General features: G+C 36.3%; 1 protein-coding gene across 10 annotated transcripts in view; it reads left to right on the top strand.

Moving 5' to 3' along the window:
* Positions 1-14,852, top strand: part of Tsp (Thrombospondin) — a 258,039-nt gene that overhangs the window by 135,109 nt on the left and 108,078 nt on the right. For all 10 annotated transcript variants that reach the window (XM_076538099.1, XM_076538082.1, XM_076538102.1 and 7 more), the window contains one exon: positions 2,137-2,413. In XM_076538099.1, coding sequence (XP_076394214.1) covers positions 2,137-2,413 — 277 coding nt within the window. The remainder of the gene's footprint in view (positions 1-2,136; positions 2,414-14,852) is intronic.

Below are 14,852 nucleotides of genomic sequence, written 5' to 3'. Positions count from 1 at the left end.
CATTACACTGACCGTAAATGAAAAAAATGTTGTGCATATCCGCGTTCGTTCTTTCTACAGGCATTGCGATGATAACTGTCCGGCAGTTCTCAAGAAAATGCTCACGGGTCAAACATAGTTTTCTTTCCAAAAATCACTCTGCCTTTACCCACCCCATGGCTCGATATTTTAACAGAAGTGTGCATATTGATTGAACGACTTCTCCGAGTCTGATTGGCATCTTTAAACGTCCGCACGTATTTTTCAAAATAATCAATTATACGACAGCCGATAGCTGCGAGACTCGAATTCACCTGGATCGCCCATTGTCCCGTTTAGGCTTAACCGTGCAATAAATTGTGCGAAGGCGAACTAACGAAAAGCTAATTACCTTAGATGACCCTTTTTACTAGACATTAAACATTCTGGTATTGCACACGGTTTTCTGTCCACTGGTCACATACCGTTCGTCAATACCTGGCCAGATAACACGAAAGTACAAAGCAGTCGGTACGAGAAATGAACTGTTTTACGGCCCCGAACGTTGTTTTGTAAAACGGCTGCTGGTACGTGCTATATGTTTTTCGTTAATAACTCAAAAACGACGCTTCAAACCCGATTTTTGCAAAGGAAAATGTTGCTTAGAATCACGTCAGCTACCCCTCATTTCAGGGACCTACACGAGTTGTGAGACACCCTGTATATGATAAGCAATTTTGAATCAGACGCACCTATTGTTAAAAAAAAATCCTGTTCCAGTAAAATTGTGTTCTCGTGACTTCATCGATCCTGGTCTTTCATAAAAAGACACACTGCACAATCTCTGATGTTATAGCTTGGTCAGTAAACTCATTTTACTTCACTGTCACTTCTAATTGTCAATTTTAACTGTAATATTCTGCTGCTACTGTTCACTAATTTCCTAACGTAATAATCGCAGGTAAAGAACGCGAATGAAAACATTAGAACGATTATTTATAAATACTTTCAGCGACTTTTTATTTCCTCTTTGTTGTTGAACACTTGACGGTCTATCTTAAATTGTCGATCGTAACGTGACGAACATCGTCGACGGAAAATTTAGGCAACAGTCTCTTGCAACAAGGTCGTTTGATTTTCCAAGGGAAGTGAGAGTATGTCTTTCTTTAGGAAAAGGCGAAAATCGTTTTTGTCTTTTAGAAAGGGGAAGGAACAACTGTTTTCTTCGATGCCTGCGAAGCGACTGTCCAGCGAGTAAATCGGAGCCGTTTAATTGTGTTATGATTCCTTGACCCGACGGACCGAACGGCCGAAGACGTTGCCAGAATTCTTGCTTTCTCTAGGCTCGAAACATTCGGAGTCACAATCGACAGTTTAGGACAGAGCGTTCGAAGCGAAACGTTGAAGGGAAACAAGTCACAGAAATTATTTTCGGATAATCGTTCACCCGTTTCTGCTTGTTTATCCATCGTCACTATAATAGGAAATTAGTGAAAAGTGGCAAAAAAATATTACAGTGAGAAATGATAATAAAAAATGATAGTGAAGTGAAGTTGCGTATTATTTTTATGAATAGTTACGATCGATAGAACTATCTACTTAGGAGGATCCATTTTCAATTAAGCAGGATTATTTTTAAACAATTGTTAAGTCTTATTGTAATGGTTTATAAGTTTTATGTAAATCTAATGTTACAGAAATTTAATTTACTCGACTTCTGTTAATTACACATAACTAATTCTGTTTCTTACTCATGACAAACAAATAAGTGAGCATTATTTGTAACTGTGGAGTTCATTATTTAAGTGAGATTTGACGTAAGGGTTTTTTATTAAACGTTTACACTGTCCCGATGCGTAGGCACTTGATCACGATCGCACTCAGTTTTTAGGTTCAAACCTTTCGCTCTCGCTTCTGGACATGCGTAATCCTCCCGCTCTGATTGGTCCGTGTAGAAACAGAAGTTTAATAATTCAAAACCGAAGCTTCAAGCCTTATTTTTGCAAAGGGAAATCTTACTCAAAATCACGTCAACCCCCCCCCCATTTTAGGGACCTACACTAATTGCGAAACACCCTGTATATGTTCATGAAAAACGCTCAAATCGATTATTTACCAAAATGTGATATAAAAGTTGTACTGATACAAACTTGTATTTTTACTGCAACAATTTTGTAGATGTGGTTCCTGTCCAAATGGCTACATTGGAAACGGTTCGACTTGTCTCGATGTAAATGAGTGTGAAGTAGCACAACCTTGTTATCATGGAGTTCGATGCATCAATCTCCGTCCAGGCTTCAGGTGTGAATCTTGTCCTCCAGGATTTAGTGGATCTATCATCGAGGGCGTAGGTCTGGAAATTGCCAGACACCGCAAACAAATTTGTCACGATATAAACGAGTGTGAAACTAATAATGGAGGTTGTGATCCATACATGGAATGCATTAACACCAAGGTAAATAGGTACTTTAATATTTTTATTGTAATTAATAAATTTTCTGTTTATTTCAGCAATATTCAATCATGTAACAACTGTATTGTAATTTATTTAGTTTGCTGTGTTAAATTTATTCTATTGATTCGACAACAGCCAAAAATATCGTTCATATAGGTACTGCAACCAACAATAGCTAACAACAATAATTTCAGCAACGAAAAACAACAATAATATAAATTCCAAGGCATCTTTGCATCATATATGCCTCAACATTAGTACCCTTTTATTTATTCGACTACACAGAGTGTCTCACAGCTAGTGTACATCACAGAAATGGAATGGAGTGATTCTCAATAACATTTCTCTTTGGAAAAATGAGTTTTGAAGTTTTGTTTCTGAATTATTAAGCAAAAGCACAAATCAATCAAAGCGCGAGAATTCCGCGCACCCAGATATGAGAGTGACAGTTTTGAGACGGACGGTTGAACGTGGTCGTGAACAAGCACTTTCGCGCTGTGAAGTCTAAACATTTAAGCAGACGCTCTTATGTAAAAATTCAGATGAATAATGAACAGAACAATTGAACACAATATTCACTTATTCATTTCTCGTGAATAAGTGATAAGACAGTTTGAATCAGAATCAACGATCCTTTAAAAATAATACTGTTAATACGATCATTCTTAAGTAATTTTAGCGACTTTTTATTTTCCCTTGGATGTTGAACACCCGATGATCTGTCCTAAACTGCTGATCGCAACGAAATAAACATCGTCGATGGAAAATTGAGACATGCGTCGATTTCTAAGCTATCTCGCAACAGTCCTTTGCAACAAGAATCTTTAACATTCGAACGAAAAGTGAAAAGTGATAGTAAAAACTGATAGTGACGTGAACCAGCCCGGTATTATCAGTGTGATAGTAGCCATTGTAAGTTGCATATTATTTTTCTGAATAATTACGATCGATGTATCAATCTAGTTACAAGGATCCATTTTCAATGAATCAGGATGATTTTTAAATAATAGATTATTCTTATTTTAATGGTTTATAAGTTTTGCAAATTTAAAGTTACAGAAATTTCACTTGATCGGCTTCGATTAATCACACATAACTAGATCCGTTCATTACTGATGACAAACGAATAAGTAAACACTCTTTTTAATTGTTTTGCTCATTATTTAACTGAGTTTTAACGCAAGCGTTTCTTATTAAACGTTCCATCTGTTTTGGCGCGTAGGCGCTTGATTATGATCGTGCTCCAGTTACATGGCTCGAAGTTGTCGCTCCCGCTTCTGTGCGCGTGTAATCCTCGTGCTCTGATTGATTCGTGATTTCCTTAATAATTCAAAAACGAAGCTTGAAGTTCCATTTTTGCAAAGAGAACTCTTGCTTAGAATTACGTCCTCTACCACCCATTTCCGGGAGTTACACTAGCTATGGGTCACACTGTATAGGTACATTTCGTTTCCGTTTGACATGTTCCTTGGTTAGCTGTATTCCATCTTGTAATGATGTATTGTAAAACAACAACCTTTCCTCTTAGTTCAGATGTATGAGTTGTGAAAGTGCGTCACATACCTTAGGGAATACTGACTCTCTGTTGGGAGTACAGATTAGGGTGTTTAAACATAATCTTGTTTGTGCTTCCACTATTCATTCGATGCATCTTGGTCTAAAACATCACTGTAGAAAATTGGAGCTCAATCTGGCAACATTAATCCAGCGTGCAAGTCCATTGAAATTTTAACGAAAAAAAGGGTACAGCCGAATAAGGTAGTCAAATGTGCCCTTGAGTCGAATTAGAAACCCAATTCGTCAGTCGGTAACATATCCAAAAAAAACTTCTCACACCAAGTTTCAATTCCCTATCTCATTCGTGGGGGTAATAAAAGGGAAAATACGAAATTCCGGTTTTTGGTCCTTTTTGCCTATTTAATTTCATACAAAAATTTTGAGAAAATTCTAAAACATTGAGGTCCATATAGCGCATATTATAGAATTTTTTCAGATTTTTTAATCGCAAATTGTAGTCGTGAAAAATCAAAAACTGAAAAAAATCCGAAAAAATGCGATTTTTTAGTGAAGATGTCAGAGCACTACTTTTATGGTCATGTGGTAATTAGATATTAGTACAACTATTATTCTGTAATTTTTTCAAATTTTTCGGTGAAGTGCGCTGTAGTTAAAAAAAATCAAAAACCGATTTTTTCGCGAGAAAAACAAACTTCTGCTTTGAATTTTTATATCATTTTCTCATAAAAGATGTATTAAGTAATTTTAAGAGAATTCACGTTCACACAATTGATTTATGGATTACAACAATGAAATTAACTTAATTAATTAGTTTTATGTTATGTTTTTTATATACTTCGATGTTTAAAAGTCTTTCAACGGTGTCGATAGTGCAGCGGTTAAGGCGTCTGACTCGTAAACCGCTGCATACTCTTTTTGGCGGAGGTTCGATCCTGCCTGAACTTATATATTTTTTTCTTTTAATTGTTAATTTTTTTTATTCTAATTATATAGAAATGGATAGTACTTATTAAAAACATTTCTAATGCATTTTAGAAATATTTCAAAGTTTGTTACAATACCTTTGCTACAATAAAACAAGGATTAAACAATCGCTAGGTCCGAAAAGCGGTCACGAGGCCCAGAATGTGGTCGTAAGACCCGAAACGCAGTGACATTCATGACACATAATGGGATTGTGCCGTGTGCAATAGGGTGGCCCTTAGCTATAGAGCTCGATTTTTTTTTCGAATTTTTCATCGTCTCACCCCCCAAAATTTTGACACTTGATGAAAAAATGATAATGTCAAAGTTTCAGTATGATTGGATAACAGGAACCCGTGTCGCAATCGAGTTGAAGTTTTGAAACTTGTACAATTTCAGGTTATCGTCGAATATGTTAGTGACCTTTTATTGTAAAAGTATCAGTGAATATTTTATAATGAAATTATAATTTTTTACACGTGTAATACTAGCATTTACATACAATTACAACACATACATATTTAAATATTTACATACAATACATTTACACACGAATGTAACGTAGCTTTTAAGTTACCGGAGAATGTGACGGTTAGGAGCTGTACATAATTTGTACAAAAGTTGATCAATTTTCCAGTAATCTCGATTGTATTAGCACTTATAAACGAATTTTTTTTAAATACTTATAAGCAAAATATTCTTTAATGGAATTTCAGTTATGTCTTATAAATTAACCCATTATTAAATTGTACATAGCCTTTAATATATATTCTGTGTTAATGTAGATTTGCTTACGTTAGGATAAAAGTTTTTCTAATTCTCAATTACTTGTAAAATGTATTGTTTTTCTTCTTCATTTTTGGCCAACAGATTATTATATTCAGATGTAAGTTTAACACCATGTTCAGTGGTATCGTTTGCCACTTTTAACCAGTTAACTGTGTCGCCGAAATCGAGCGATGACGAGTATACTCGTCAATCACAGAGTAAGTTGCGCTGGTAAGATATTGGATCAAAAAGATGGGTCTATTTTATAAAATTGACACTTTTATTACTAATGTATATTTATTTGGTTAACTTAAACATATATTACATACTTATTAGACGAAAAAACAATAAAAATTAAATGCATATGATAGACCATCCCCAAAGGGACCCTATCATAAATCAACTTTCCGACTTTTGCTTTTGCTTTCCTTTCACGCTAACATCTAAAAAAAGTTGTTGTCGCACATAAATAAATTCGTTGAGCGAACTGGTAAGCTATTTCAGTCGGTGCATACGGGACGCATGAGTTCATCTCAAATTATTTATATTTTTTATTTGTTTGTTTTATTCTGGCATGGTCTCAAAATATTCTAAACATCTTGAAAGAGAATATGTTTTGTTTTTCTCAAAAATTACAATTTAAATAGCCAATGGTCACTACTTTATACGCATGACGAGTATACTCGTCAATCACAGCTAACTGGTTCAATTTCTTGGAATTTCCAAACCTTTCCGATATGAAATATCATTTTTCCACAAGGAAGGGTTTTTTTCTAAGAAATCTCTAGGTATATTGTACCTGTTAAGCCATTTTTGGATTCAGTAGAAATGAAGCTATCAATATTCATATTTACATAATTTTTTACGTTTTCCGGAAGTATTACAAGTTTCTTTACTGAATGTTCCATATTATCATTTTTTAGTGCCATAATCGTTTTCCTTTTTGTTGTTGGAGTTCCCGAATCAGGAGTAACTCGAATTGAATACAATAGCCAATTTATTGTTCAATAATATTACAAGTTAAACCTTAATCTAGTTCTCTAGTTTTAAAAGTTGTACTTTGCTCGGTGAGGTTCGGATAAAATCTAATCAGAAACGGAGTTGAGAAGAAAAATGTAAACTATTGGAAAGAAACTATTGGTTGATATTTTGGATAAGGGTGTGGAAACAGGAAACGTCATTGGCTATGTTATTTGTGAAGGAGGTGGCTTAAAAAAAGGAGTGATTTATTAGGAAATGTGGAAGTGCTTTAGCGGGACCTTGGAAAAATCTTGAAGCTACAGGAAATTCTAAAGAGGCATGTTTTGGTGATATAAGGTAGACATGAAAGCGCAGAAAGTGGACAATAGGGTAAAGGAAATAAAGGAAGAGCCAGATGTAGAAGAGAAAGTCGGACGGTTCGTTAGGATTTCCAACATTGTGTTCAATGGTATTATTTCGTCAAAAAAGGATAATGCCACGTTCTCAGATGCAAAGTACCATAAATCGTTAGAAAATTTGCGTATTCCTATTCTAGCAATGGTATTATCATTTGTAGAATGCAAGTATAGATTTTGTAGAAATTTTAGATCTTATAATGGCGCTTTTACGGAAATTGGTGCATTAATCCAGGCTTGAACGTATAAGTTAGCTAAAAGAATACATACAGGGTGTCTCACAACACGTGTAGGTCCCTGAAATGGGGAGTAGCTGACGTGATTCTAAGCAAGATTTCCCTTTGCAAAAATCGGGTTTGAAGCGTCGTTTTTGAGTTATTAACGAAAAACACGGACCAATCAAAGCGCCGGGATTACGCGCGCCGAGAAGCAGGAGCGAAAGCTTCGAGCCGGTCGCCGGAGTGCGAGCGCGATCAACTGAGTTTTCCTCGGAACTGTCTTAACGTCTAATACGAAGTCTTTAGATCGAAACTCAGTTAAATAACGAACAGAATAATTAAAAGTAATGTTCATTTATTCATTCCTCATGAAGGAGGATCGGAATTAGTTATGTGTAATTGACACAAAGTATGCAAAAGGAATTTATTGAATACTGCAATTCGTTAACGACAAGGAATGTGACAATAAATATCGAAATTTTTTTGTTTTACTTCCGACAATAATATTGGCCAACGAATTTACGTATTTTAATACGAAATACTTATTCTGTTTGTGATAAAAAAGAGTTTCAATGTGAGATCTAACAAATGTATTAACGTCTCTACTAATTTACAGGAAATTTATTAAAATAAGACTCACCCACTCTTTGAAAATAATCCTGTTTGTTAATAATCCGAGAGTGAAAGTGATGGGGTAATTGCCACGGGGTCGTCCTGCCGATGTTGACCTGTCGCAGACATTGGCACCTTATAACACAGCTGGTGGCACTCACAGGTCACTGCACTGTCTTTATTTCAAAACACTTTTGTTTTCACTTTCACTTTCTGAAGAATCCCTGGTAAAAGGTATTGTCCCTCCCGATGCCTCCGAGGGTGTCCGAAAGGGGCCGATTATTTTAATATTGTCCTGGACTGCTCCTGTGATTAATAATAATCCCCCAAGATCCATGTTGAAAACTGCAGGTGCTGTAAAAAGTCCTCAGAATTTAGATTATGCGGCCGTATAAACTTATACGGGTGCATCTCGTTCTCTTAAAGAATTCGATGTACCGCAGAGCGATGCATACTGAAATAAAATACAGAAATGTATTAATAAATGAAGAAGGATAGTTTAATATTAACGTTTAAATACTATTAACATTATTTACCCTAAACGGCGAGCGACGTCTCCTATGCTTAGCGTTCCATCTTCATGGAACTCTTCGACTACCTCGCGTTCCTCTTGCACTCGACGTAAAAATATAAAAAATATAAAATTCTGCGTTAGTCCTTTGCAGAGACATTTCGATGGTTACTGTCCGGCAGCTCTCACGAAAATGCTCACGGGTCAAACATAGTTTTCTTTCCAAAAATCACTCTGCCTTTACCCACCCCATGGCTCGATATTTTAACAGAAGTGTGCATATTGATTGAACGACTTCTCCGAGTCTGATTGGCATCTTTAAACGTCCGCACGTATTTTTCAAAATAATCAATTATACGACAGCCGATAGCTGCGAGACTCGAATTCACCTGGATCGCCCATTGTCCCGTTTAGGCTTAACCGTGCAATAAATTGTGCGAAGGCGAACTAACGAAAAGCTAATTACCTTAGATGACCCTTTTTACTAGACATTAAACATTCTGGTATTGCACACGGTTTTCTGTCCACTGGTCACATACCGTTCGTCAATACCTGGCCAGATAACACGAAAGTACAAAGCAGTCGGTACGAGAAATGAACTGTTTTACGGCCCCGAACGTTGTTTTGTAAAACGGCTGCTGGTACGTGCTATATGTTTTTCGTTAATAACTCAAAAACGACGCTTCAAACCCGATTTTTGCAAAGGGAAATCTTGCTTAGAATCACGTCAGCTACCCCCCATTTCAGGGACCTACACGAGTTGTGAGACACCCTGTATATCACTTATCCGTATGATTTCGTTACTATCCAATAAAAATTCTTGTCGGAATAAATAAATTTTTAGTACGTAAATTGTTTTAGCCATCCACCTAGCATTATGAAACGCTCCAGGAACATGAAAAGTATTTCCTCGTGGAAAAGATCCACCAAGAAAAATTATCATCAACTCCAAAAGTTCTTTGTGATTATCTCTTGGCTGCTTTTGTCGTAAATGGTACTGAGGGAATCGCATAAGGGTAAACACAATAATCAAGTCTATGTTGCGTTCCACACAAGTTTATTAAAATGCGTACGAGCAGTGGAAACGATGTAGGCTATAAGAATGACTCTGACGGACTGTCTCGTCGCTAGTTAAAACCTCTCCTCGAAAACTCATCAGTAAAAGAAGAAAGAAACAGTTTAGAAAGAGAGAAAATATAGAAAGTGGGAAAATCCAGAAAAACCGTTGAAAGTTCGGAAAAGGAGAGGTACAGCGGAAGAGAATCATAAAACAGAAAGTGAAGATGTTTGCAAGGGCCTGAGCGTTGACACTGACCAGGCCCCGGCGAGACCCTATAGAAAGTGAAAACAATTAGAGAACGTAAAGCTAAAGAAGATAGAAAACAGGAAACAGAATTTTAGAAAACAGAAAGAATATAGAAAACAGAAAAGGCAATGGCGTATGTGGTGCCAAGGGCGCCACAGTACAAGCAAAAATATATTTTTTCTTCTACTTCCTGGAGCTTTCCATAAACATAAGAATCTTGTATACCTGCTTTAAAATTTGATAAATTAATCTTAGGCCAAGCTTTTTGAAATTTTTTAAAAAGCGGTACTTCTTACCTGATCAAGGGATCAGGTAAAACTCGGTAATATTTACCACTGCCGGGAATCTTTTTGCATATCTATCATGCAGAACACCTACTATACATTTTTTTAATACCGAAATATTTGTTTCATTTTACATAACATCTGTAATGGCTGACTGAATAGGAGATTAGTTTTCGTATTCGAGATGACCGCTTCAGCAACTACAGAATGAGATTCATACTAACATTTGGGGTAACATTCAGTAATTTTTAGTATATTTTTGAAAATCATACACCAACACTAAAATTATATGTATAAAAAATTATATTTTCATTATAAAATATTCACTGATACTTTTAAAATAAAAGGCCACTAACATATTCGACGCTAACCTGAAATCGTGCAAATTTTCAAAACTTCAACTCGATTGCGGCACGGGTTCCTGTTATCTAATCTTTGACATTATCATTTTTTCATCAAGTGTCAAAATTTTAGGGGGTGAGACCAAAAAAAATCGGAAGTCGAAAAATAAGGGCCACCCTGGTACGCAACCGCTCTGGCTACACGCACGCATTAGATCAGTGCTCGGAATTAATTGTACTTTTCGGGCCGATTCCTGAGTAGTCGCATACCGTACCCCCATTCCCGCTCTAGACTGCCCACGTGATGTCGTGTGCCAGGGGCGTCGTACGATAGAATTGTCAGGATCCATCCGTGATTAAAAATTTTGCTTGCGCTGTTAATAATTATTATCTTCACAGATTATTAAAGTTATTAATAGCATGTTTACGTCTATAAACATCTTCTATATGTATATGTATACATATAATAACAATAGTACATGTAACATGCTGTACGTGTTATAATAATTTGTACAGTCGATCGACTTCTTTTTAGTATTTCTGATATATTACCCTCTTCAGGTAATTATATAACAATTTTTTTTCCCAATGTTGTTTCTTTGCTTTTTCTCCTTATGTTGCAGATATTAGTGTTAAAATGTACTCGCCACGATTACTACTAACTAACATAACATCTACTAATGTAACAGTTACATTGATCAGAATATCCTAATGTCATCACAACCGTTGTATTTATTAACATAAATGATAATGTACGAATTCTTTTGTCCCGACGATTACTTACGGTCTCGTGAATTTCAATTCTTTTCAAATTACTACGTGATTTTATTGTCTTCAGTTTTGGCTCATTTGTCGCTGTAAGTGTGTTAGATATTTTCGAAAAGAGAACTGTTCCCAATTAAGGTGCTGGGGTAAGTGCCGAGAGGTTCAACTCATTGTCAGTCCTCTTACCAAAGGTATCCTTGCCTCCCCACTCCGTGGCCAGATCCTTAAGGAACAACGTCCCTATTTGACTAAGCAATGCAATAACAAATTGCCTGCCCTTTTCTACAATCTCACAAACTAACAAAACAAGCAATCCTGCGACATCTGATGACTATATGACTCCAAGTCAACAGCCATCGTTTCACTTGGACTCTCATAAACAATCTTTCGCCTAGACCTCACGCAGTCGATCTCTATCATAAATCGTTCAAAGGCGAAATAGCACAGGCTAATTGCCCTCGAGGACCCTCCAGAATATGTTGACGCTAACAAATGTAATGTTTAATATGCAGCTATTTATGATTAAATACATGTTATCATGGGACTTAGATAAGTAGTTTGAGTTTCGACGCTAGATTAAAAGCCCAAAGCATGGCGAGAAATTTCTTTTAAAGTCCAGTTTAAAGTTGGCACATAATACAGGTTTATCTTCTTATGATCGAATTTCGTCTATTGTCTTATTGAATTTATGCGTTATTAATGTGAATTGTTTTCGAAATCTGGAAACTGAAGAAGGATGGGTTTGTTGCAAAGGGATTTTTTTAATTTTTGGAAAAATTCTCACTGACTAGAGCTAAATTTGAATTGTGTATTCTCGACCAAAAGCAAATTAAGCTGTCATACTATTTTAGAAAATCCGTTCGTTGCTGCGTCCGGTTCCTGTAGCTGCGTTGCTTCGATATACATTGACGTGCAAAATTTAGGGAATACTAAATTTTCATCGAAAAACTGCTGATATTTGAAGCGTGATAAATTTGTAATAAAGGAAAAAACAATAATTTTGAATCAATATTGAAGTTTGGAGTCCATATTTTCAGAATTTTCTGAAAGTTTTCTCAAGGTTAGTTTTGTGTGCTGTAGGAGGGCGGATAAGTAAAAGCGTTTTTTTCTTAAAAAATTATCTGAATTTAAATGACCCTACAGATATGAAAAGAACTTTTTGAACTCTATAATTATCGCGTATTTGAATACTGGAGCCGTCCCTTTATAGGGACTCGCCACCTCTAAGTTAATGTACGATTTTTCCGATTTCATTGACATATCACATCTTGAGGGATATTTCTCTAAATTCTCTGAAATGCGTCTCCCAACACATTAAGTGTCAAAACTGATCGCTCTAGGATTCGTAGTCATCATTCTATTGTTTATACTGCGTGTGCGCGTGTTTGCGTCTCTTTACCGTTTGTTTGCAACGAACATTGTTTAATCTCGCAGTTATCGTTCAACTTTTTTTATTACATTTGTGTAACGTCCCCGGGAACATCACACTAACCCTGTCGATAAATAAAGAAGCATCCTAATCCGTAAATCTTTTTTTATTCTATTACCGACCGCAAATTATCAACTGCACTATATAAATTCGCGCGGTAATGGTATGGGGTAGATTACGCGTGCAACATTGTTAAAGTAGATCACCAATCGATGGCGCGCGCGTTAGTTAGAAAGAGACAGGAGATATACTTCGAAACAGAGTTATTATAAATTATCATTTAAATGTTTATATTATGTATATTATTAATTATTCACACATTATAAATTGCGTTATATTTTTAGCTATTATTTTATGTATTGTTTGCGATTAATTATTTCTTCTATTAAAACACTTATAATTTGCGTATCTAAAAATTATTAAAAATACGATTTAGCGAGAAAACTTGTGAAAAACTAATTAATAATAAATCAAAGCGTATTTTTATTAATCGAACTAATATATATTTGCTACTAAATAAAGCGTAATAAAATAATAATACTTTTTGAGCGGGAAAAACCCATGATTCTCTGGGTGTAAAAAGGCGTGCAGCAGAGGCTGCGAGGACAGAACAGTCTTTGAAGTAGTACGTGTCGGACCTCTTAGAAGAAATACGAAGCGACGAATTGGAGCAGTTTTAACTGGTAAAAGCCTACAAGATTCTTAGTTTCGACTGGACAGCGGGAATCAGCCATTTGGATACTCGATCGTTGGGTAGTTCCAGCAGCCAGCTAACACAGGCTCCCCTTTCAAACGATCTTGTCCCTGAAACTCCGAAAGGAGAGTGCTATGCTCAGCCCCAGAAAAAACTAAGACATCAAACAAGAGTTCTCCAGTCACTCATATATATATTTCTTATTTTTCTAAGTTATTAACTCGCCGTCGGATTCTCGGAGTTCGCTCTGGGTAGTTTAGTAGCCAGCTAACGCAGGCTCCCCATTATTGAGCGGCTTGGTCTCTGAAGCCCGTGTCTTTTGGGTGGCGTTTCGGTAACTTTAATAAATAAATAAAGTCGAGCCATTTTAATTTGCAACTCTGTTGGTCACACGTTGGTCATTTGATTCTTTCATCGTTGGGTAGTTCTAGTAGCCAGCTAACGCAGGCACCCCAATTAAACGATCAGGTTTTGGGTGCCGATTTGTGCTCCGACAAAAAGGGCCATGAAACTAATTAGTTTAGAGTCAAACAAGGAGTAACTGTTCCACATCCAATACAAATTTTAGAGTTTTTGTAATTAACCAAATATTGTTCTGTCAGTTTTGTTAAGATCTAGATCCATTATAAAATTGCGTTATTTTCTTGCGTTGCATACATCATTATAAAACCGCGTAACTGAAGTAGTTAGCTACCGTCTTGCGATTTGCGATATCAACAAGTCTAGTATACTCTATCTTGATTATATAATTCAATCGTACATATATTTTTATATTAAATAAATGGATTACATCCATTAATAATTTTACTGTCCGTTTGGTCTTAGTACTACGGGTTCTATAATAGTGAACTTAGTAAAACCGTCCACTATGCCCAGCAGGTACCTGTTTCTACGTGTGCTTTCCTCAAAAGGTCCGACATGGTCTATATGTACGGTATGAAACGGCACGGGCACCTTTTCGATGGGATGTAAATGTCCCTGCTTTTTCTCCACTACCCTTTTATAATATGTACAATTTAAACATGCCTTAATATATTTTTTAACAAACGCGTTCATCCCCGCGAACCAATAATTTTTCCGGATACGTCCTAACGTTTTTGCCAAGCCCAGATGTCCCGCATCGTCATGCCAAAGGCGACAAATTTGAAACCGAGCCGCTTTCGGTACTACCCACGCAATACGCCCCTATTCTAATCGTCTGTAAACTTTCCCATTTTTAAGTACATAGTCCGCAAAATGCTGTTTTGTATCCGCGTTCCGAACATTGTCGCGCAATATCAACCGGATCCTACTCAATTGCTCGTCTTGTAATTGTGCTGCTAATATCCAATCTACTTCCGTAATATCGACGGGATAAATTTCGATTCCTTGAGCCGGATTTCTACTAAGCGCGTCTATGTGTTGCATCTTTGTTCCCGCTCGATATTCAACGTTAAATGTAAAATCCTGTACTTCTAACCACCACCTTCCCACACGAGGAATTATGTTCCCTAAGTCTATCAAGGACTATCTTTAATCGATCTAAAGCGTCTTCGACGGTGGTTGAGGGTATTATAATATCATCACTATAAGGTAGAGCTATTGAATTTTTCAACGATCCTAACACGGTATTGATTAAGCGTTGAAATACTGCGGGCGCGTTGCTCAACCCAAA

The sequence above is a fragment of the Megachile rotundata genome, chromosome 1 (assembly GCF_050947335.1).
Source record: "Megachile rotundata isolate GNS110a chromosome 1, iyMegRotu1, whole genome shotgun sequence".
Classification (NCBI taxonomy): domain Eukaryota; kingdom Metazoa; phylum Arthropoda; class Insecta; order Hymenoptera; family Megachilidae; genus Megachile; species Megachile rotundata.
This window is presented reverse-complemented; position numbering and strand designations above follow the sequence as displayed.